This window comes from Python bivittatus, unplaced genomic scaffold (genome assembly GCF_059951505.1).
Source record: "Python bivittatus isolate LINGU-HERP-01145 unplaced genomic scaffold, Pbiv_v1 ctg000340_np1212, whole genome shotgun sequence".
Classification (NCBI taxonomy): Eukaryota; Metazoa; Chordata; class Lepidosauria; order Squamata; family Pythonidae; genus Python; species Python bivittatus.
This window is the reverse complement of record NW_028277056.1, coordinates 12,023,763-12,046,609: the sequence shown is the minus strand read 5'-3', so window position 1 is coordinate 12,046,609 and position 22,847 is coordinate 12,023,763. Positions and strand designations below refer to the sequence as shown.

Genomic DNA, 22,847 nt, shown 5'->3' with positions numbered 1-22,847 from the left:
TACCTTGTATGGTCTTCTGCTTTCTGCCTTTCTTTATATATTATGAACTTTGACACAAATGATTAATCCTTCTTTTAACCTGTCAGCCTAGATGATGTCTGCTTTAATTCATTGAAAGATGCTTAAGAGGTTGTCTTGAATGTGAAATCTTCCTTTAGCTTTCACTTAAAACAATAACTAAAGTATTTTCTAGCCCTCGTGGTTGAGAAGAACATACTCTCAAGCAGGGGTGTCTGTGAGAAATGGTAAAAAAAGTCAAGATGGTGGCCGGAGCAATATGATCAAAGCTCCACTGTTTGTTATGTGCAGTGTGAGAATATGGTAGGGCTTGTTGAAATCTCTACAACATGTAGCCAAGGGTCTACAGTTCCTTGTAGATCCCCCTTCCAATGACTAGTAAAGCCAACATGAGCTGCATTAAACAGTTGTAAATGTTCTAACATTGCAAAATTGCTATTTAGATATAGAATTTTCATGGTTTGATTGAGTTTATTTTTAATTTCATTATTGTAAATTACTCAGAGTTGTTTGAGCTGGGCAACAGATACATATTTGGGGAAGCAAATTAATAAAATAAAGAGAAGTTTCACAATTGCGTTTTTGCATATAAATCATATACAACACTCTTTCTTTAGCACAGAGCATAGAGTCCTGCTTATGCAATAACTGATTCTAAATTTTGCTTCAGGGACACAGGAGATAGAACTGAAAGGGCAAGTCAGATTGGCAGTCTTTGGCTTGGTGCTTACCCAAATGGGTGGATTTGCAGCTCTGTGGCCTTTGAGGTTGACTTTCAACAATTTTTCCCCTTTCCTATTTGGGCCACAGCACTGTTGCTTCTTGAAAAGGTGGGCAACATTTTAACTGCTAGAGGCTACACTTCACATTTCTTGCCAGGGCTTTGGACTGCAAAGTGGATAGTTAACTTGCACGTGTGGCACACAGCTGTTTTTTGTGTCTGTGTAACTCTGATATGCCTCCTGAAGTAACCTTACCATTTTTTCTGGGTTTTTTTCCCACCTCAAAATGGGGTGCCTCTATTGGTGTTAATCAGAGGAGGCTCTTCCTATCTGAGTTGCATCTAGAGAAGAACATCTCAGCATGACTGGCAGAGGTTACTTGCCAACTTTAACTTCTTGCAGCATTTAGATGTCATAACAGCAGGTCGCTAATTACTTTGCAGATATTGACGTGAGATTCTGAATATAAGGGATAGACATGGGTCAGTCATCTTTCATGCTATGCTTGGAAAAATAGGAAAAGATAAAGAGGAGGGGAGGAAAAATGAAGCAAAAAGAAAATATCTGTAAACATAAATTTTCAACCATACTGAGAAACAATTATGTATAGGATGGTGGGCTCTTATCCTTATATTTGACCCTGCCTTATTTGTGGGGTTGTAGAAATTCAAGAATTTTTTGAATTGCCTAAAAGACCAGACATTGTGGTGTGTATGTTGTTAACAGAGTCAAAATCTAACTTGTCTTTTTAAATAGCTATATAAGGAAGATTTGGGGAATGGTCTGTCTTGAGGTGCTTCGCTCACTCTCTCTGTGACCAAAGAGAAGATAGTAAGCTTTTCAGCTATTGCTACTCTTAGACAGGTAGAAATAAAAAATCCTTAGCAAATCATCTAGAGATCTTCTACCACACAGCAGTCTTCTGTCTGCCAATCATATAACATATTGGACATACTATGTAATTCACATAAGCAGTAAAGACTGCTTAATGCTTTTATTCTCTCACTAGGTACTGCAAATCAACAGACAATATACTTGTTTCTTTAGTCTGCATGTGTATGCAGGAATTTGTGAAATCTGTTCCATGGAAATGGAAGTCCCTCACCAAAAATGGAAGGCAATTTGATAGAATTCTGTGGCAGAGACCCTTGTAGCCAGAGAGGTGGGGAGCTGACTAGTGAGTAACAGAAAGCAAACACTGAACTCTCCAAAGATGTTGAAAACCTGAAGTTTATTCTCCCAGTCCCTTGAGCATTTAGGGACAAGAGTTGACAATAAAAACAGACTCTTTGAAGCCTTAGCTGTCAAAACCAAGAACTCAAAGTAACTCTCAGAATAAAATATCTAACCAAGAAAGTAAATGGATCTGGCAACAGCAATTTGAGGATTGTTCTCCTGATCTAGCACCAACAATCTCAATTAGCCTTCCAGATTCAACTGTGAACATACAGGCAACTCCTTGAGTAGTCTCTGGCCTCTTCCTTCCCTTTGAGTAAGGCTTTCCAATACAAGGGACCAGTTCTCTTCTCTGTCTGAGCAATGAGCTGAGTCCCAATAAGGTAGCACAGAAGATAGGGGAGTTTGTTTATACAGCCCTGATAAAGATAATCCAGAAGGTGTTTTCTCTGCACTTTTTCTTTGTTGTCCTCCAGCATCTCCCTCAAATACCTTCTCAAACCCCATACACCTGCCTTTTCTTCAGAGCTACCTTTATACTTAGCAAGGACTGAGTCTGCAGGCACTTATGGAGCAGTGGCTTACTCACAAAGAGGCAGGTGTTTTCCCTTCACCACAAATTCACTGGGAGCCATTGACAACTGAAGATTTGATGCCTGCATAAGATTATTCTTTCGTTTGAAGAGGGCCAGAGTTGTTCAGTTTGTGTAATTACATGCATGAATTTGCTGTAGCAGTGCCATTTCACACTGCAGCTCTCAAAAAGTGAAAATTAATATAACTTAATATGTTCTTAAATATAAAGTGTTTTCCTTGCTTATTGGTGGATTTTCCTCCTAGGATTTGGACTTTGTTTGGAGAAAGTGTTATCCTCCATTTAAAATACATCTTCATTAAATTGTCTTAATCTCGTACAGCAGTTGTTGGCAGACTTTTCAGGCAGTGGGTAACGCTGTGCCATCTTTTGAGTGTTATGCTATCATAAAATGTTAAAAGATTTTCCGTTTGGGGATCTTGTGCGAAATGCTGAATTCTTGCACAAACTCAGGCAAAAATTCCTGCACAACTGCTGACATTGGGTGATTTTGTGCCATGTAATTAATAACTGATCTGAATAATCTGTTACTTAATTTGGGGATTTGCGGATGCCATCTAGGGATATTGCAAGTGGTCTACGGATACTAACTTTCTGAACCCTTTTATACAGACAAAATTTAAACCTAACAGCTGTGGTATTTTATGATAGTAAGGACCACCTTGGTTCTCTTTTGTAAGCTAGTATTAAATGTTCTCTAGGTATTGCTAAAAAAATTAAACCTTTGAAGCAAAATCAAGCGAATCTTGCTTTGAAAGCAAGTTTTTGTAGTCTTAGCAGTTCCCTAACTCTCCCCTGTAATTGACGGAGAAAGGAGAGATTTTTTTTTTCAGTTGTAAAACTCAGAGTGAAGAAGGCTTTTTCTTCCTTAACCAATTTCTTTAAATTGGTCCATTCTCAAAGCTGCCATTTGAGATGCATTTTGCCCTTCAAAGAACATAACAATTTGGGATAGAAATCCTTAGCTGTTAAATGTTTTTCTTCTCTTATTTTTGAATTACCACTTTCAAATATTATCTTGAGAGGCCTTGGAGTTGTACAGTTTTATAAATGCTGACTACATCATGTGCTACATCAGAATCCCCACCACCCAGTGTCTTTGGTCAACTTATTTGTAGGCTGTGGTCTTAAGCCTTGGACCTTTTCCCAAAAGTTCTCTACACTCAAATCAATTCACATCTTTGCAAAGAGTGATTGGTCCTATTCTTGGCAGAGAAGAGAGACTCAGAAATAGAGGGAATAAAGAGGGGCACCTAAAGATCTGAGAATGAATAGCTCACCCATCTTTGGCTCTGTCTCTTTCCACAGCTTTCTTCAGCCATTTACACTTGAAAAAATATGGTTATTGAAGGACAAAAAAGTTACACTGTAGTAGTTCATGAGACCCTCTTCAAGGGAATTCTCCAGTGTATCTGGGGGAACCTTGCAAACAGGGCCCACAAAAATAGCAGTTCTTGCTTGATACAGGATTGAATACATGGGAAAATTTCACACAGCCTGCGCTAAGATGTAATTTGGTTCATCCACTTTTGTTGAGCCAGTTTCGTGTAGTGGTTAAGTCATCAGCCTAGAAACCAGGAGACTGTGAGTTCTAGTGCTGCCTTGGGCATGAAGCCAACTGGGTGACCTTGGACCATCACTTTCTCTCAGTCTTAGCAAGCAGGCAGTGGCAACCACTTCTGAAAAATCTTGCCAAGAAAACTGCAGGGACTAGTCCAAGTAGTCACCAGGAGTCAATACTGACTTGAAGGCACACATTTTTTTAAACTTCTTATTTATTAAATTGGATTTGTTAAGGCTGCCCAACCCCAAGAAGAATCTGGGTGGCATACAATAAGTCCAATACATATATTAGAAATAACTATATTTGGCTGACTGCCCAGACCGAAACAACGCTCCCCAACATACAAGAAAACTCAACAGGGGCTCCACAACCACTTAACCCCAGGGTTGGGAACAGAGCGAGGTCTTAAGAAACTTTCAGAAACCAAGGAGAATGGGAGCTGTGTGTTTCTCTGGGGGTATTTTGTTCCAGAGGGCAGGGGCTGTGACACAGAAGCCATGTTTTCTTGGTACCATACGATCACAACATTTAATTGATGCGACCTGGAGCACATCCACCCTTCAGGTGTGATCTCAGCTATTGTGATTTATAAAGTTATAAATGTATAATATATCAACCTGGCTACTTTGTCCTTCTCAGACTGCAAATATTTGAGGTCAGTCCTGTTAAAACTCAGAAGTGCTCATTGATAAAGTCAACATGGCTACTGCTTATTGCTAGTTGGGTATGGTGCATTTGAATCATCACATATTTTATTTGTGTGTGCAGCTAAAGGCATCATTTCTTTAAAACTCTTTATTACATGCCTTATTTTTCACGATCTCTTTGGGCATGGGTGAACAATCCATGGCCAGTGGGATGCAACTGACTCCTAAGCCCAGAGCCCTCAATATAACCTGCTGAAATCTGATAGCATAGTCAATTGTATCTGATGTCTAGGATACTTTGGAAGAGTAGTATAAGCGAGCCTACCTAATTCTCATACTGTGAGGTTGTATTATGATTGCAATTTTTCCAAAGGTTGCAGCTGCTGAGTTGGAAAACGCTGATTTAAATCATTCTGAAAACTTGTAGGAAGAAGCTGTTCAGACATGAAATTCTTCTTTCATCATTTCTTATCCTCATCTTACGTATCTGTATCTTCTCTTTTTCAGGTGCTCCCCCTCCAGAATAAGATGAAAGAAGCCGACCGCTTCCCACTGGCACTCAACATTGGCATGGGAATTGTGATGGCCTTGTATATTTCATTAGCCACCCTGGGATATGTACGCTTTGGGGACGAAATCAAAGCCAGCATCACTCTCAATCTGCCACAAGATCAATGGTCAGTAAAGGCATGTTAAGACTTGATAGGGTTTCTGAACAAAAAGTGAAGAAAACTATAGATGGCATTAAGAGAAAAGAAGATAGTTGTGGTCTGGTTTTTAACCATCAGACATGATTAATGTAAGCAAGTCCTGTAAGGGAGAGGAAAACTCACAAAGGGTCTGGCTGTTGCTTGAGAATTTTATGTGATTGAGGAAGCAGCCAAGGCTGTGTAAAAGAGATCTGTCCTAAAAAAAACAGGGAAGAAATTATTGAGACAAATAGGTTTTATTGTGGTGTGGAGTAAGTGGCAATGCTTCCTTTCCTAGTGAAGTACTATAGCTAGAAACACATAATGTATCCATTTCATCAAAACAAGTGTGAATCAGATCATGTCTAGAAGGACAGCTATCCAGGACTCCGTGTATACTACCTTGAGTTTCATCATGGAAGAGAAATGGCTATAAATGCATGAAATACTATAAAACAAAGTGGTTGTTCCTGTCAAAGGGAGCCCAATAAAGAGATGAAGCGCAGCAGACTTAAATCTGCAACTCCTGGTTCTTTTACTATCCCTGTAACTCCAAGGTATTTTCCATAATTGGTGTGAGAAAGCAGATGATCTGAAATGTTGCTGCCCCACAGAGCTTTTTCTTTTTCTTCTGGAATTTAATGATAGGAACATATAAGAGAGTTACCTTTATTAGGGCTGTTCAGAGATCCAGATGGAAAAATGTGGTTGAAAGAGTATGTGGGTATGCAGGTGGCATTTGGGGGGAATACCTTGAAGCAGCTGCATGTTTTTCTGGTGTGGAATCAAAACGCAGGACACAAAGGCAAAATAATCAAGGCTTTACTTCAGTGGCTGGTGTGGGTCTTCCGGGCTGTGTGGCCATGTTCTGGAAGTTTTGTTTCCTAACGTTTCGCCAGCATCTGTGACCGGCATCTTCAGAGGGCAGGAGCACAGACAGGAGCAGTTCTCTCTGTGCCCAGGGTGATGTGACCCTGTTGTGGGTATTTACAGAGATCAGCGAGGGTGCCTGAAGGGGGTGGGCGGGGGGGGGGGGGGGTTGGGTTAACGAGTGGCTGCTGACACCAAAACAAGCAGCCACTCATTAACCCCCCCCCACCCCACCCTACCCCACCCCTTCAGGCACCCTCGCTGATCTCTATAAATACCCACAACAGGGTCACATCATCCTGGGCACAGAGAGAACTGCTCCTCTCTGTGCTCCTGCCCTCTGAAGATGCCGGTCACAGATGCTGGCAAAATGTTAGGAAACAAAACTTCCAGAACACGGCCATACAGCCCGGAAGACCCACACCAGCCATCGTATGCCGGCCGTGAAAGCCTTCGACAATACACTTTACTGCAGTGTTTATTAGGCAGTACATATTGGAGGGGGACCCCACTAAAGGTTAGTGGGAGACACTCCCCTGTAGGCAAAATGGAAGCCCTGATATTTATACAGCTCTACAAGGAAGGGGAAGGGAAAAGAACACATACGTATACATATTCATCTGATGATGCAGGCACTCCTAAATGAGCAGTCCCTGTTCTTGGCCGCTGTTACTTTCTGTCCCTGTTCTTGGCCGCTATCTACAAGGACGGAACAACTGCTATCTATAAGGAAAGCAGTAGTGTCGGAGGGGAAGAAACAAATTGTTCAAGGTGCCAACTGCCAGGAAGAAGACATCCTCCCTTACGTTGCTATGGGGATGTTTGTGATAAGCGGTTTACAATCAGCCTAATTCATACCAGCTTCAAGGGTGCTGCGCATTCCTTTATGTTTCAATTTTATTAAGGTGATCCCATTCATCTGAGGCCTCTAAAACTTGCTTCTTTCACCCAAAGATTCACCCAAGGATATATTTTTCTCACACTGGGCCTATGCAGCTGGTGTGTTTAAGGCATTCTTGACAAACACTCATTCTTACTTCAAATCACATTTTGCTATTCAAATCTAGATATGCCAGCTCTGATCTTTCTCTATTCTCAGTGTAACTTAGCCAGCATATGCAAGTTCTCATCTTTGGGTTGTAATCCTAAACCCACAGATAGCCTTACTGAGCATGGTGGGACACTTTTGAATAATGGTGCGTAGGAGTGTACTGTAGCACTTCCATGCACAGATAAGAGGACCTTTTTATCTCTGATAGTTGCCAACAGTATTCTTGTGGGAGGCTCTCTACAAGCAGTGATAAAACTTAAGCTACTCTAGTAATTCTGAAATACTTTAAAACTTGACATGGGGATTCCATTCACTGGTCTCTATTTTTTTTGGGGGGGGGGTTGTGGGGAAGAAACTCTAGACCTCCCCCCCAAAAGGAGAAGATGATTAATTGCTCTATCCCTAATGATATCACTGTTGTAACATTTTTATATATTTGCTTTAGAGGTTTTTAATTTTTATACATCATTGATTTCTTTCAAGATGTTGAGTTTGAAAACAGATTTGAGTCTTGTAAAGGGAAGAAAAGAAGATCTGATTTTAAACAAATGAGGAGGGAGAGATGGGCTGATTTAGAGGAATGATACCCTTCCCTCCAAAATAATAACAACCAAAATGACAACAATGAAGATAAGAATTCCAGCAAGTAACCTGCTTTTAAATATGGAACTTATTTATAAACAATTAAAAAGATTCTGGCCTTTTTCTTTTTTTTGCACTTTTACTAGAATGGGAACGATTTCAGTCTCTTCTGAGAAGGCAAACCAATCTGCCTTTGGATTTTGTTTGCATAAGAGTTTCTAGCCAGGTTATCAGTGTGGGAATCCTCTCTTATCAATACTGCCTGATCCGTGCATGGAACATTTTGCACATCCATAGTCCACAGCTTTTCAAGAAACAGTTGCTTTGTTGGGTCAGAGCAGAAAGGTTGACTAGAACCAGTAAGGCAGCTATATGTCTCAGAAAGCACACAAAACTAAAATACACATCTAGGTTGTTTTCTTCCAGACCTAGTTTTTGTTCGGCAGATTTGACAATATTGGGAGGTCCAGCCCCAAAGTGAAGCATGTATGCCTTGTCCATTCATGGACCTGGAATATGCATCTTCTGGCAGAGGTGTTGTGTGGTGGGAAACAGTGGGGAAAAGGTAGGCAATAAAGAAGTAGTGGTGGGAAAGGAAGGTGTGCAGTTTTGGAAAGGTGGGTTGGTTGGGGCAGGGCAACGATGGGTAATGAATGCATGTGGCACCAGGGAAATGGGTCAGGTGAGTGCAAAACCTGGTGGTGAAGAGATAGGGCAGTGGATCTGTTGGGTGTGCTGGGTGATTAATGGGTAGCAGTGAACAAGTAAAATATTCATTGACAGAAAGATTGAATGGGTGCACCAGATGGATGTGGTGTAGCAGGCAGGAAGATAAAGGAAGATTGGGTTGGATGAGCCCAGGGGGGCCAGATTTCCATGCTTGAATTCAAGGTCAGCAGTGACTAAGGGGAGAAAAGCACTGGGAAGATTGGTGGGCATGCTGATTCATAGGCTTTGCAAACAGGAGGGGAGAAACATACCAACCTTGCCTAGTTGCCTTTTAGGGTTCTTCCCAATTTGTTTTGGCTGAAACCTGAATTACCCTAAATTATCTGGGTTTGGCTCTGGAGAGATGATGATGACCACATGGAATGGTCTGGCTGAAGTTCCAAGCCCCAATGTGTTTTGCATAAAGGCAGAGCAAAACACATTTTTTGCTTTGCGCACATCCCTACTGTGAACCAAAGGAGCAAATTATTTGAGAGTCCACCAAATATAATTTGCAATAGTTCCTTTTCCTTGTAACAGACTGTCCTCATCATCTTTAGACTGATACAGATGTTGTTCAAATCTGTGAATATGTTTTATTCACAGGTTGTACCAAATGGTCAAGATACTTTATTCCTTTGGGATTTTTGTGACCTATTCGATTCAGTTCTACGTTCCAGCCGAGATCATCATTCCAGTTGTAGCAGCCAGAGTGCAGCAGAAGCTGAAGATGATCTCTGAGTTGATTGTGCGAGTGCTTCTGGTCTGCTCAACCTGTAAGTACAAAGGCTTAATGTGGGGTTCTTCCAGGTGCGATGGGCAGAAAGGGGAAAAAAATGGATTAAATGTAGAGTTCAAGTCTTCTCCCTCTGTCTCGCTCTCTCTCTGTGAATGTACCTAACATATCAGCTATATGAACTTGACCTCCTTGAGGAAGATTTATTAAAATTCATATTATTTACCTGTCTCTTGTAGGCTGGGACATTTTCATTATATCTCTGGCTACATTTTCACTGTATACAGGATGATATTACAATAGATCCTTTCCCAACCTTCATGCATCTGACTCTTTCCCAAGCCATTGGCTGAACTACAAATCCCAGTATTCTCAGCCAGCTGCCTGGTTGAGGCAGATGAGAGTTGTAGTTCAATGCTTATGAGGAATGTCAGCTTAGGCATGAGGAATCATTAGTAAGTAATCTCTGAGATGGCTATGAACTTAAACCTAGCTCAACTTTAAACTGTGTCATCGTGAGGCCATGTTGCTCACTGAAAAGAGCCACGTGTGTAAAAAGAAGCTATAGAGTCAGGCTTTTCGTCTAGGGCAGTGATGGCGAACCTTTTGGGCTTGGTGTGTCAAAAATTCGGAAAATGCCTAACTTGACTCTGCTGGCATGTCACACACACACACACCCCCGTGAACAAAAGAAAAACAATTCTTCACATATTCATTTATTTTAAAAAATTAACAATCCAATCGTGTGGTTCTATGTGTTATATAAAGAAACGTCAAATAATTACAAAAATGAAATATGAGTAAAACAAACTCAGTTTCTTTGTTAACTCAGACAGGGAGAATAGTTGTCGGGTGCTGGTGAATCTGGCATGTCACCCAAAACAGCATCGTGTGTCACTTTTGACATATGTGTTGTAGGTTCGCCATTAATAGTCTAGGGCCTAATCTCATATGGCAGTTTTGCTCCAAGTCTGAAATAGGAAAGCCGTAGTGTGGACCTAATATGTGGAGTCTCTTGTAGGCCAATAAGGTATCGGTGGAGGTCCATATCCATTAGTATTTCTACCTCATGTGCCCATGTTACTGCTATGATGGTAGTTGTGATGAACTGTGTTTATTTATTCATTGGATTTACATCCCTCTTTTCCTTCAGGAGCTTAAAGTGCCACACATAACACTCCTTCCTCTATTTTTTTTTGCTGACAATAATGACCCTGTGGATTAGGCTGGGCTGGGAGATCATAACTGGCCCAAAGTCACCTGCTGTCAGACTTCATGCGAGGTGCAACTATTAACCTCTACTCCCCAGGAACAAAACCTTCCATTCAGGAACTAGATAATAGCAGAGGCTTCCAGACTCAACACTACTAGAAACTTAATTTATTGCAGACAGGAAAGAAGGCACATATACTCAGAAGATCTGCCTGGTGCAAAACACAGGTGATAAACCCTATATATATTCAGCCTTAACAGTTTAAAACTTAAGCCTCTTCCTCCCATCCTTTTGAGTCAATGGATTTTGGGCCATTTTTTTCCCAGTCTGGAGGCTGAAATACACTGACTCCCTGTTTACACAGTTGTTCTGTTTGGCCTGAGCAATGTTGGTTGCTGCTTTGCCAGAGCTTTCATGGGTGGGGCTAAAGGTACAGCTCTACAGCTCTTTAAGGCATGAAAGCATCTGTTCTACTTCTGATGCACCAATAACCAAAGTTATTGGGCCAGAATACTTAGTATATAGTTATGCACATTTGGATAGCTTAGAAATATCTTGTTGTATACTACATATTAACCTTTGGGCCAGTTCATTTAATCTCTCTTCTTCCATTTTTTAAACTTAATAGCTGGAGAAATTAAGACAGCATGCTTCTTAACAAAGGACAGCACACTGTGCTCTGAAGTATGAATGGTTTTTGTGTGTTCTTCCACCATTGTGGCCTTGTATTATGCTGCCTACAAATTCAGAGTATCTGTTGACTTGGCTCCTTGATGTCTGATTGCAAGAAGTAGGATATGTCCCTGGCCGCTAGCTGTTGGGGGATGTTTCGAAGTTCTGCCATGCTTCTTCCATGTTCCTAGTATTGTTGATCCGTAGCAGTGTCCACAAAGGGGTGAAAGGGGAGGGGCACATTTGGTAGTGCTATCGTCAGAGCATTTCCTCAGCTTGTTTAAATTCCGCAAATCACATCTGTGAAGCTCATTGGGGAGGAACCTTTTTATTGGACTATTTTCCTTCTTTTCATGTTTGCATGGCTTCCCTCTATTATGTTATGTCCGTATGTTAAGGATGAAGTTCTATATTGTGGTTAATTGGAATGATCATGAGGAAGGAGATCTTTGCCTGTTGTGTTGGTGAGCCAATGAACTTGATGTATTAAGATCTTCTTGAAACTAATAGCAATATATTGAGCAGATCTGAGTTCAGGAATGGATGCTGTAGAATCCATTCCTCACAATATTCTTTTTTGTTTTTTTAAAACATGCAGTCTGCCTGAAGTCTTCACTCTCACATATTGCATTGCATTTGCTTTCTTACTTGGCTTATATGCGGCTTCAATCATTTCAGAGTCTGAATAACATGTACCCTATTCCATAAATATGGTAAAAAATATATATAACAAACATCAAATTACACTTCCCTTCAGAAAAACAATACAAGAACGTACAAATAAAACCACACACTACCAGCAGGAACGACATTCATAACAGATCCATTTTGAAGGCCTGTTGTCAAGGCCAGGTTTTAATAGCTTTTTAAAAGACCAGCAAGAATTACTTATGCCATATTATTTGCCTAATATTCCTAAATTATTACTTGCGAATTGGGTGAGTCATTTCACATTTGCTAATAAAAGTAAAAGAAGCTGTTGGAAACAGGAATAAGCAGGAGATGCAAATTGCTGCAGATATCACTTCTAGCCTGAAGGTTAACTTGGGAGAGGTGTTTGCCTGGTGAATGTAACCATTTAGATGTCTCTTCAATGGTTTCATCTCCTTCACCTCTTTGGTAAACCAATGGGAGTTCTGAAACCTGCAGGAAAAGAGAGGTTGCATGGGTGAAATCCAGTCCAAAGACCCATTGCCCTCTCATTCCAGGCAATAACCAAAGCCTTGGTTTGGCCATGCACCAAACCTTCAGGGAGAACCCCAAGCTCCCTCTGGAACCTTACTGGGTCCATCCATCACCTGGGCAGATTGATCGAATAGGTCTAGCCTCCCTGCGGTGGGGGAGCACCAGAGAATTCTAGGGCCAACAGAGAGTGACAGTGGTTTCCCTCAACTTCAGGTCACATTGCCTCTGTTCCAACAAGAAAATTAGATCTAGAGTATGTTCACTGTCATGTGTTGGATGATCTGCATTCAAAAAAGGCTTGGGAAGTGCTGTTTTAGAAGTTTGATCCCCAAACCAGATCACCCAAGCTGCTCTAGAAACACGTCAAGCAGTTAAGTGTTTGGACCTTGTGAAACCACCCCGAGTTGTTCTGGAATTGGGCAGCCTAGAAATTCAATCAATCTGTCAATCACCATCATTTTTCAACATACATGTATGCCCACATACATTCACATGTCTGTTTCCTCTTCCTTCCTTTGTTTCTCAAACTTTCATTTTCACATTCTGAAACATAAACAGTTATTTTTTAAAAAAGACAACTCTTGAAATATAAAAAAATGGATGCTTTGCAGATCAAATTGGGGGGGGGGGCAAGAGTTTGAGAAATAGCTTATTCTAAAAATGACACCTGAATAATTCATGTTAAAAGAAGTTTGTGAGATTTTCTTTTTACAATGAAACCAGTGTAAAAAAAAATATTGAATAACAATCACCTGGGGAAAGAGGAACCTAAATTAGTTTGCGTCTCTTGCAACTATGTGACTTGTGCAGAATTACCAAGTTTGTGAAAGTTACTCACTGTTGTTTTTATCTTGGCAGAAATTTTAATATTAAATTTAGTTCTGGTGTTCTTGCATTTTTAATTAGCAAATTGCACAGTCGATGCTGGTAAGGGACATGATATTCAAATCCTATTTAATAGGATTATGTAGTATCTATATGTATGTAAACTAGTGTGTACTGATGGAACAAAGGGACTTTTTCCAGGGAACTGATGTTGGAGAAAAATCATTTTTGGCATTCTTGGAAAAATACCATAGGTGTAAGCAACTTAACTGGTCTCCAAGTTGTGGTTCTCCAATATTTTAAAGGCCACCCTTGGTGTGGAACATCCCAAAGCCATGAAATTAAATATTTTTTATGGTGTGGTCCATCACCTTTCTAAAAATTGAACTATGTGCAGAGTGAAAATTCTAAGGTGACTACAGAGAAGCTTGCATCCAAGCAAAGCAATCATGCTTTGATTTGCATGCAAACCAAATGTTGTGATGTAAATGAAGTGCATGTAATTAGAATGTGCAGTGAGAAATGCATATAATTCCTTTATTGGTAAGCATGCCTCATTTTGCACAAAAGAGCAGTCTTTGTGAGATCATATTCAACTAACATGGCAGATGATCTTGAATGACCTGGAATCTTGAGTTGGCTGGATTAGAACTGCACTTGGAAGATTTGGGAACAAAATTATATTTATTACTCATAACTTCTTTGTGCTCCCAAGGCGTTATTATTCCTTTTCCCCATTCTAATGGCTTATTTTTGCTTCCTGCGTAGTTCTATTTCATAGTTCTATTTCAAGTTATCTAAAAATGGAGTCAAAAGTTCTGGATGAGCTATTCATTTTGATGGAGATAAAAAGATGTAACTTAAAATATATAATACTTCTTATATATTATTTTGTATTGATCAAATATAAAAGCAATCAACATTTTAGTTTTGCATTCAACCTATAAAAATGCATATTAAATCCACAAGCAATTCCTGTCTCATACAGTATGTGACCTCCCAGTTTATAATACTGCCTCTCTTAGATTGACTTAAACTATATTAACCTTTTCATCCCTTGGTAAAAAGTTTCTGAATTATGAATAGATTGGTTAGAATTTCTCCCATCTGCTGTTATAAGTTTCTGAAATGGAAGCAGAATCCATTTTGGTAGATCAAACTCACTTCATTATCTGCCTTCGTGAGGTAAAAGTAGATCATGGATGACCCTCACCTCTGTATCATTTAGCCTTTTTAGACTAACCACACAGAACCCTACCCAGGTCATAAACACCAAGTTCACACTGCACACTAGAACTAGCCTAAAATTGGATTGTATAGTTTGTGGTTCAGCATGTTTTCATTTGTTAGATTTATATCTGGTCCTTTCTTCAAGAACTCAATGCAGCTCACCTAAGGATCTGTCTTCATTTTGTCTCCACAGAAGAGCAATCCTGTGAGGTAGGTTGGTTGGACAGTGTGTGACTAGCCCAGAGTCACCCAGGAAACACGGCCGTTCTCTTAGTGTGGTTTTATAAACTAGGACATCCCATTCATCTCTAATAAGATTTGTTTGAGCATAGCCTGTTATGGGTGTCTGTGGAAGCTTCCTGCTTAGTTGAAATGACGAAAGCAACATCATACTGTTGCACTGCGGTGCTGCATACCACAACTCACGTTCGAAAGGGGTGAGGCTGCAAAAGGAAAGTGCAGCAGTGCTCTTGTCTTGTTGTGAATACTGCTGGAACACAGCTTACTGTGTGAACACAGCAACCGATTTGTTAACTTGAGTTCAGAGGTTAACCTGTTAACAAGGCTGCTCAGCTCAGCTATTCGCTAAGCATTCTAATTTCCCTTTCATTGCTGATGCTAAAAACCACAATGGCTGCAAAGAAGGAGCAAGACAGGGAAGAAATCTCATATGATTAGGTTGCAGGCCAGAGAAGATGAAGAGGTCACTGTGACTCTCAGTTGAAGAAGGCCTTCCTTATGTGTCATTTGATTATACAGTATTTGTCTTTTGGATTCACTTTTTAGTCCACTTTCATTTCTCTCTTTCTCATTTTAGTCATTCTGCTGGGGGAAATAGCAGAAAATTACAATATAATGCATAATTTATTTTCTGCTATGTAAATTTGCTTGGTAATTTCAAATTCCAGACTTGCTTTTCTTTTATTTGCTATAATTTTTCTTCTGTTTCTTTGGTTGGTATTGTAAAAAGTTTCTGTTTTCCCTTTTGAGTTTTTCACTTGTAATCTATGTAAATATTTTCAATGTTGTATCTTTCTTTTTGGCAGACTTCCTCATGCTTTATTTGCTTAAAAGGATTTAGTTATAACTGCCAAGATCCTCTAGACAGTTTACAAAAATATGAGCCAACAGAAATAATCCCAACATAATAATATCAATGTAATAATAGCAAAACTGTGATAAAGATCACTGGCATTTTACTACTCTTAGAATTTTTAATTGCAAAATTGGGTAAACATATAAATAATGTATATTAAAATAGATTGTAAAGATATTTGTTCTTGGTTTATAAAGCACTCCCCTTATAGGAAGCAGTTTCTAATTTCTAAGATGAGCTCTGGAACTTTTAGTTGGGAAATCTGAAAGGATTTGTATGATTAAATATGGGATTATTTCCCTAGAGGATTGTGATATGAACATTCTGGAGCCACACAACTTTTCAGTGAAGGGTGGAATCTGAGGGTTGAAAAGGTTGGAGGCACTGGAGGCCATCCATTGGCATGGGATGGGGTATCATCAATACCCATAATCCAGTTATGCATCTCTACCCAGGCTAAGGTGGAGATGAGGTCAAAGTTTGGTCCTGGTGCCTGGAGGCTATTAAGGTCTGGATGGGGAGAAAGAGGCTTTAATGTAACACCAAGAAGATGGAGTAGTTGTAGACTAATTGATCACGCGCAATCAAGTTGGTGTTGACTCTTAGTGATTACAGAGATAGATTTTCTCCATAATATTATGTCCCTAATCTGGTCTTTCAGGTCTTCCAAAGGTGCCCTCATTGCCACTGTAATTGAGTCCATCCATCGTGCTGCTGGTCATCCTCTTCTTTTTCCTTCTACCTTTTGCAGCATTACAGCTTTCTCCAGAGAGCTAGGTCTTCAGACTTGTAAGATTCTGTTGGTGTAACCTTACAATACAATAAAGTTAAAGCTAGTACTTCTGGGGGTGCTTTTTGTCCTTCTTGTCTGGACTACCTCTCCAGGCTGATATCAGTCTCGCAAGTCTGAAAGTACATCTCTCCCCCCTTGCCTTTATAGTCCAAGAAACTAGGAGGAACCTTCTGAGATGTTTGCCATGCCCACATTCTTTCTGCGGACTCAGCTGCCACTTGTCTGACCGTTGACTAGTCTGTGGCTCTTCATCCTATCTCCCAAGGCCATTCCTACATACCATTACACTCTAGCAGGTGATATAGGCTCTAAGCATCTGCAGGACACCCATTTTATTCCTGAAACCCCTCCCCCCAATTCAAAATCTGATTTGCTGGGCCTATCTCTTGAGGGGAAACTATGGAAGGTAGAAAATGGATGTCAGTAAAACACTTGTAGTCTCTGTGCCCAAGTTTTTGCATAGCAGGAACCTGGGAATATTTTATCACTGTCATGGCAATTATGAAACTGTCTCTGTGCATCCTGACCTTAATCATTCTAGATTACCTTGAATCTGGTCCTTCAACAATGGTTAGAGAAAGGAACAGGTGAATGTTGTGATTTTAACTCCAGTATGTTGACCTTTAGGAGCTGATGAAGTTGGGAAGATTGGTGGCTGATAAAGATGGCCCATCCACCAGACTCTAATGGAATACAGTATAAGCAATTCCTGAAACTTTTCTGTAATTTTATTGTTGAAATGACTGGCATTCCTGTCAAGGCCCAGCTTCATTGTGGGAACAGTGAATTTTTCACAAGTTCTGCGACACAAGGCTTGGCCTATCTCCTGTTTTTCAGCAGAGCTGAAGGTAATGAAGCAAGTGGGATGTAGGTTTGGAACACTGGTGGCTTGTACTTGGCCATAAGTGACATGCAGAGGGAGGGACAGAATGAAGCGAGAAGAAATGGAATTGAATATCCTAGAGGAGAACAAGTCTTGCTGACTGCAACCCTGAGCAGAAGTGTTTCACGCAGGTTTAATTTTTATTTGCTCTTTGGAAGTGCCAAAGAAGCTTTGTGTTAGCTAAAGTTCTAAATAGGCCTTCAGCTCTTGTGTGACTGAAAGAGCTGTAGAAATAGTGTTCTCTGGAGAAACAGGGAGAAAGAAGCAAAGACGTTTGTTTTTTCCTTTGTTGCTTTTGGAATACTTGTCTAGATAGGCAAATCTCAACAATGAGTGCCTTCTGAACCAAAATCAGTTTGGGAAAGGGCATGATTCTTGCTAGTGCGTAATTCTATCTGTGTGACTTTTAAAACAGGGCTTCAGATCTTCCAGTGAGAAAGAAGAGGCAAGTTCCCAAACTTTTGTGCTGGATTCACGTTGCAAACTGCTGTTGGCATGGCACGTTTTGCCTTCTAACTACCATTGCATTCATATGGCAAAAGAAGCCATAGTTTACTTTGGATGGGAATTAATTAAAATTATTATCAGGCTTGCACACTCTCATTCTTCCCCATGAAGAGCACTTTGAAAACTTGCACTTCATCTTTTTCATTAGCCGCATTTTGTTACTTCTGGATCTGAATAAGTTTGTTTGAAACAAATTGAATTAAGGCATAGCATGAACCTCAAATTCATACATATTCATACACACAGCCAAAAATACTAGTTTGAAGCTTTATCTTCATTCTTTCCCATTAACTGAGGCTTGATGTTTCTCTGACCCTGGCATACCAAGCTGAATTCTGGCTAAAAATCTCTTTAAAGACACACTGGAAGAGGAGAGAACAGACAGGGAATGGGCAAGATTGACTAGCTCATTCCCATAATGATAAACCATGGTTTATTATGATAACTACACTAAAAGATTTGGGAGAAAGCATAGAGAATTATGTTTTAGAGCATTGAGAAATTTTTATAGTGGGGAAACTGAAATCTTTATAGGATCCGAATGGTTAGTGCAATAATTTAGGCTTAAAGTCCTTTGGTAACTCTTCAGGAAGCATCATATTGCTGTCTCTGCAACTCCTCCGATAATTCTTCCTTGTGTCTTCTTTTAATTATATATTGCTGCAGGAGGAAATTAAACCTTGTCTTGATTTTGTTGCTTAGATGCTTGCATAGAAAACCTCAACTGAACCACAGAAAATGTTTAAGCATGAAAGTTAGCTGAACTTCTCAGGCACTAAAAGTTGGCAATGTGAAATCACACTGCAGAACCCTTCTTGGTCCACTTGCTTTGGGAAATCACATGGTTGATTGTACTTGTTGCCTAGAGGAAACCAGATGCTGACAAAAAAGACTATAGGCTCTAAGTTTTCTTTCAAGTGGATCAGTGTTTATGTGAAACGACTTTTGAACCCTTCTCTGTCTACTGCATGAAGCCTGCTCTTTTTACAGCAGCCACACATTGGCTATGTCCATCCATTGCTACAAAACCTTAACATGGCTTATTTGGTTTTGCCTGAGTAGATTGGGTTAGCTCAACCATTGGAGCTTGTAAATAGTGATTTGGCATGATGTGAGAACCCCCCTTTGTGGCTTATTCAACAAAACCATAGTTGAACCATGTCTTGGTACTATATATGACTCAAGCCAGTGGTTCAATGTTTTAAATGAGGTCTCCATCAGTACCCCAAGATGCCTCTCCAGGTCAGTCACTGCCTACCTAATGATGCTCTTCAATGTCACCTGCATTAGTAGTGCTGGAATCGACACGGACTGAACTGGATTGTGGTTAGCTGGAACCCCTACCAGCAGTAATAAGCAAGGATGCCAGAGAGATCACCAGGTTGTGCTCCATCTGCAGAAATAGGTTTTGATGGGTCAGAAGCAGTTCTTACTTAGGGTCTATAACAGTAGAGAGAGTGAAAGAAAAATTAATAGCTGGTGTCATAATGCAGGAGTGAGCGACTTGCAGCCTCTTGAGTCCCATCTCTATGGTCCTTGGTGTCTTCCTGGACCACAATTGCTTAAAAAAAAAACAAAAACCCGCAGCTAAGTTTCCTGCTCTTTTGAAGCGGGAAACATGAAAACTGTAGTATAAGCACTAGAAGGAGGCATATTACAATTAAAAAACAAAGGATCCAAAAAAAACCCTTAAAACTCCAGTCTGGCTCACGAGTAGGACATGGCCTCATTGATTTTGCAGCCCTCAGCCCACCATGCAGTGTGGCACTTGGCTGCCAAATGATAACCCACGCTGTCAGAAGAAAATGGTGGCTGAAGAGTCAGTGTAACTCAGTGTAACTGAGAGGTGGAAATGGAGGCACTAAGAATCAGTAGAATTAGAATGAAGACCAGTGGGGAAATGATAAAGTTCAAAGAGTGAGAAGGAGTGTGTGTGTGGAATTATGAAGAGAAATAAGTAAAATCTTAAAGGGGTGAGGCAGGAACTTTATTTTAGCCTATTGGATAATTCCATAATTCATATTTTTATACTCTGGACTGTTGAAATATATGTTTACTATTTTACTATTTTATAATCTGCTCTGGGTAAGTTGTAAGACCTCCATATAGATGCTGTAATCTTAATTGGCTTATTTAGGATATTATTCAGTTCCCCCTATTATTCAGTTCCCCCTCTGCCCTTAGGGCGATTTACAATAATACCTTGAAAAGAACCTGGACAAATTCTCCAAGAACTCAGACAGCACCCAAATTACAGACATCATAGTAAAAAAGGCGAATCCTTTGATATTAAGATACAGCATTCTCAGGGATTTACTTTTTACTTACTGCCTGGAGGCCGGCAAAGAAGAAATTTGTTCCAGAACTGAGTCCTATTGCATAATACATTTTTCTGAGGAATTTCTCTGTCACCTCCCTAGGACATGGAGCCTCAGAAGACAAAGTTCTGGGATCTCATGGGCATCTGCAGATGGGCAGGGCTGGTAAATGATCAGACACGTGTTGTAGTGCAAACCCCACCCCTTTCTGTACACACTTGCATTAGAATGCCACACATGCATTGCGATGCCATTGTATGTTCTGTCATTTCGACAAAATTGCAGTTTTCTACCAGAGGCCTCTGCTGCGCTCCTTCATATGGGACGTTGTGTCTGGTCTTAATTCAGTATTTCAAAGGTTTGAATCCTAATGCTATCCATAAGTCAGTAATACCTCGGTTCACAAACGCTTCTGTTCGCGAACAATTTGGTTCGCAAACAGCAGCGTTTGCAAATTTTTGCTTCCATTCGCGTGACGAACACGACCCGTGGCCATCTTCCCTGCTCTGACACGTAGTCGTGGCTTCCTCTCGGCGAGATCACGGTCGCAGACAGACATTTGCTGTGAAGCTTTTTGGTGTCGCCTCAAGCAGGGTTAGTGTTCTCTCTCTTTGTACTGTACTGTACTTTGTTTTATATTTTTGTGGTTAAAAAAAAATACATATGGTTCAGAACGGATTAACCTTATTTACATTGAGCCTTATGGGAAAATTTGATTCGGTTGGCGACCAATTCGGTTGGCGACCACATTTGTAGGGGTCTGAACGGATTAACCTTATTTACATTGAACCTTATGAGGAAATTTGATTTGGTTCGCGACCAATTTGGCTCATGACCAGAATTGTGGAACGAATTAAGTTCGTGAACCGAGGTACCACTGTATGTAGTAGTAGTGGGTAGCAGTTGGAAGGTATTATGGACATTTGGACTCCGTGGACCAGTTGAAATACTTATCCAGAGACTCTTAGGACATCTCTAGGTACCTCACAGTGATGTCATTGCTGGAGAAGTGAGAACCCTTTAATTAGCTTTGACAGGAGATTTTTGGACATTCGTGCTGGACAAACTAGTTATTTCTCATTTATAGAATGCAGCCAACAGAATATTTCCAAATTAGCTGCTCCAGAAGAGCGAGTCTGGGAAACAGCGCACTGCAAGCCTACCACTTCACATGACTGGACCTTTGAGTTTTAAATCCTTTCTCCTCTTGCAAGCAAGAGGGTAATTCGTTTCCCAGTTCAAGATGGGCTCAGAGTGGCGTTGCTTGAACAAACAGACCAACCATGTATATTCAAATGATCCATTTTGTGACTTTAAGCTTGCCGTTGTTGGTATAGGAGAAATGTCTCCACTAGAGTTTGTAGTAACAGACCTATTTTTTTTGAAGCGCATTTCATGTTTATTTTGATACCTGGAGGCCACACAGTAGCCCACCTAAAAATGGATGAAGATGCAACTCCTTTTTATACTGGCTTATGCATATCAAAGTATAATCTGTGAGGTCAGGAAGAGGGAGATAAGGAAGGTGGAACGACAGAGACATGATTTGAGAAAACAAAAGGCTATGTGTTTTAGAACAAAGGGGACTGTTGAGTATGTCATTTCTCCTTATTTCGCTTGGCCTGCTTTTGCTTCCTATAGCTTTTCTCACTTTCAAGTAGCCTTCCTCAGTATTACTGATGTTCTCTTGCTTTCTAACCATTTGATGGCTGAACTGGCATTTCTGTAGCTTCTCTAAGGGGGCCCAGGAAAGATGACTGGGGAGGATGGTCTGCCTATCCCAGTGCTTCTCAACCTTGGCAGTTTTCAGATGTGTGGACTTCAACTCCCAGAATTCCCCAGCCAGCCTTGCTGGCTGGGGAATTCTGGGAGTTGAAGTCCACACATCTGAAAACTGCCAAGGTTGAGAAACACTGGCCTGTCCTATTGCCATTTTTCTCCTTAATTACTAGGGTTATAGATGGCAGCATCAGTAGGAGCTTCCACCCACAGGGCTGTTAAGGAGCATGCTGGAAGTGTGCTGTATTGAACCATTGGAAGTCCTCTGTTTGTTAAATCCTCCTCTGCCAGCCTTGGGTCGCCTCCGCCATCTTTGTTCTTCTTGACGTCAGGGCCCTTTGAAGAGATATTTAAATATTTGAGAGTCATATCTAAAGTAACCTGTTAGACTGTAAATAATGAACTATTTAAGAGTTAACCAAAGAAGAATGGGAAAAGCAGCCAACTGTATCTTTCAGAAAAACAGAACTGCTTTTCTTATTGTCTTATATTTCTGCACTGCCCACAATAGTTACAGTTTAGAAGTTTTAAACTATCAAGACTTATAAAAGACCTTTGGGGAGCTAAGGAGTCATCGTTATGTTTATTGTTTTATGGACATTTTGTGTGTGTGTATGTGTTTTTCAAGATTTTTATCCTGCCTTTTTTTCATATATAACTCAAGGCAGCAAACATACCAATACTCCTTCCTCCTCCTATTTTCCCCACAACAACAACCCTGTGAGGTAGGTTGGGCTGAGAGAGAGGGACTGGCCCAAAGTCACCCAGCCGGCTTTCATGCTGGACTAGAACTCACTGTCTCCTGGTTTCTAGGCCAGCACCTTAACCGCTACACGAAACTGGCTCTCCAGTTTTTATTTTTGTTATTTTTTATTGGTGTTTATGTTTTCACCATGTTTTTATATTTTATGGTCTAAACGTCCAGAAGCTATTTTTTGAGGGCAGTGGTGTCGGCAATATTATGGAAGTGGTTTGCCATTGTCCAATG

General features: G+C 40.4%; 1 protein-coding gene across 3 annotated transcripts in view; it reads left to right on the top strand.

Moving 5' to 3' along the window:
- SLC36A4 (solute carrier family 36 member 4) overlaps nt 1–22,847 on the top strand; it is a 60,760-nt gene that overhangs the window by 28,020 nt on the left and 9,893 nt on the right. For all 3 annotated transcript variants that reach the window (XM_088140566.1, XM_088140567.1, XM_088140565.1), the window contains 2 exons: nt 5,230–5,399; nt 9,229–9,398. In XM_088140566.1, the coding sequence (XP_087996692.1) occupies nt 5,230–5,399; nt 9,229–9,398 (340 nt within the window). The remainder of the gene's footprint in view (nt 1–5,229; nt 5,400–9,228; nt 9,399–22,847) is intronic.